This window comes from Malurus melanocephalus, unplaced genomic scaffold (genome assembly GCF_030028575.1).
Source record: "Malurus melanocephalus ecotype Western Australia unplaced genomic scaffold, MMel_1.1 scaffold_4428, whole genome shotgun sequence".
NCBI lineage: Eukaryota > Metazoa > Chordata > Aves > Passeriformes > Maluridae > Malurus > Malurus melanocephalus.
Window position 1 is genome coordinate 446 of NW_026627660.1, and position 1,908 is coordinate 2,353.

Genomic DNA, 1,908 nt, shown 5'->3' on the forward strand with positions numbered 1-1,908 from the left:
GTCACTAAATGTCCCGTCTTCCCGTGCAGAGTGAAATACTGCGTCCTACCTTCAGAAACAACGCGGACGCCGCCATCGCTGAGCGCCGGCAGCTGCAGCCCCAGGTCCTTGGCCACATCGCCCACGAACGAGCCCTTGGGCATCTCCTCGGGCACCGAGTAGCGCAGCTGTCCCCACGCCGCCTCCCACGCTGCCAGCAGGACACCCCAGAGCAGAGCTCGCTGCCGCCGGCCCCAGCGCCTCCCCGCCGTGCTCATCTCCGCCGCGGCACCTCTCCACCGCCTGCTGTTCCTCGCCGCTAAGCCGAGACAACTCCGGCTCCGACTCTGCTCCCAGCTTCTGCACAGATTCTCAGCTGCCGGCCCCTCCCTCTTGCTACAGAACGGTTCCGCAGCGCGTAGACGCACACAGATTGACCGACCACCGAACTAGAAAGCTCGCAATCTAGTGATCGAGCCGGGCCGCAGCGGGCGGGGCTGCCTCTAACGCTCCGATCTTCCTCTCGCTCCTCTCGGTCAACAGCGGCGCCCGCAGCCTCCTCCCGGCACTGCAGGCACCGAGCGCTGCCGAGCGCCGCTCGTTCTGCCTTGCCTGCGCGCAGCTTTCGGGCTCGGGACATCCAAGCTAAGAAGACGTCGCTCTTCGTCTAGCGCGGATTTCCTGCTTCGGCTTTTCTCCAGCCGATCTCTGGCTCCATCMTCCAGCTGATGAAGACCCGACAGAAGTAACACGCATGCTGTGATTATGCTATTTCTACTGCACGAGAAAATGTATTTATCATGCTCATACAACATGGATATAACCATCTCCTAATATGACATCTGGAGTGTCACGAGTTTTATTTCATTAGTCCGAACTCCTCCACCAAATGCAGTGTTTGTACCAGAGCTTGAAGAACTTATTCCCTAGCCGTTTTGMGGATCAAATTCCTGCTATGGAACAGGGAAACTATCCATTCATAGTCGCAAAGGACACTAATCCAGCAGTAGAGGGGCTGTCCTGAATAAGTTTCCATTACTCCCCGTTATCCAACCACGACTTAGGAGTTATTCATTACAACCTTACTTAATAMAAGCATGACAGTGCTTACTCTGATAACTTAGTGCACCCACATATAAACTTTTGAAATCCACAATTAACTAGACTGAGTAGTGTAAGCATTTCTGCAGCAGCTCTCCATAAAACGAAAGAGTTTTTTCCACCTATAAACAAGGTTCAAACACAWCCTTTCAAGAAAGAAACTATTGAGAAAAACTTATCCACATCAAGCCTATCACACATATCTCATTCTACACAATCATGATCCGCTTACTTCGTTAAACACACATAATAAATCAGAAAACTAAATTTTCTTAGACAAAATATTTAAGCTGAACTAGAATATAAGAGGAATCATATGAGATTCAAAACCCTTGAACAGCAAAAACCTGCCACTGAGCCTACAAGCCTTACAGCAGAGGGGGCAGTAATTGTCCGTTCCCAACGCTTGATGAAAAAAAAAGACAGGAGAAGGGATTATTTCACGCCATAATGGAAAACAGAGATAAGCACTAAAAGACGCAGGGAAGGAAAAAAACTCAAGGGCTTCCTGCCACCAGCACACCGCTATTTAAAGATGCGGAAGAAAGGAATTCGCTTTACAGACCTGAACTCCGTCCGGAACGGCGGGCGGCTCACCCACAACGACGCCCGTATTGGGGCTCGGCTTCTCGCAGCAATCCCCGCCCAGAAGCTCCTCCGCCGACAGGATGGGCACCGGCGGCGGCGGCCAAGCGGCCTCGGGCACGGCGCGGGCCGGCGCCGCCACGCACAGGTTGTAGGAGTAGGGCAAGGTGCCCTCGCAGAAGTCGGCCGGGAAGGCGGCGCCGGCCACCGAGAAGCGCTGCGCGCCCAGGCAGCGCAGCACGG

General features: G+C 53.8%; 1 protein-coding gene across 1 annotated transcript in view; it reads right to left on the reverse strand.

Moving 5' to 3' along the window:
• Positions 1–298: 298 nt before the first annotated feature.
• LOC130588330 (protocadherin gamma-B5-like) overlaps positions 299–1,908 on the reverse strand; it is a gene marked incomplete at its 5' end in the record, with an annotated part of 3,646 nt that continues 2,036 nt past the window's right edge. The window contains 2 exons of the mRNA XM_057389264.1: positions 299–646; positions 1,646–1,882. Of these exons, the coding sequence (XP_057245247.1) occupies positions 299–646; positions 1,646–1,882 (585 nt within the window). The remainder of the gene's footprint in view (positions 647–1,645; positions 1,883–1,908) is intronic.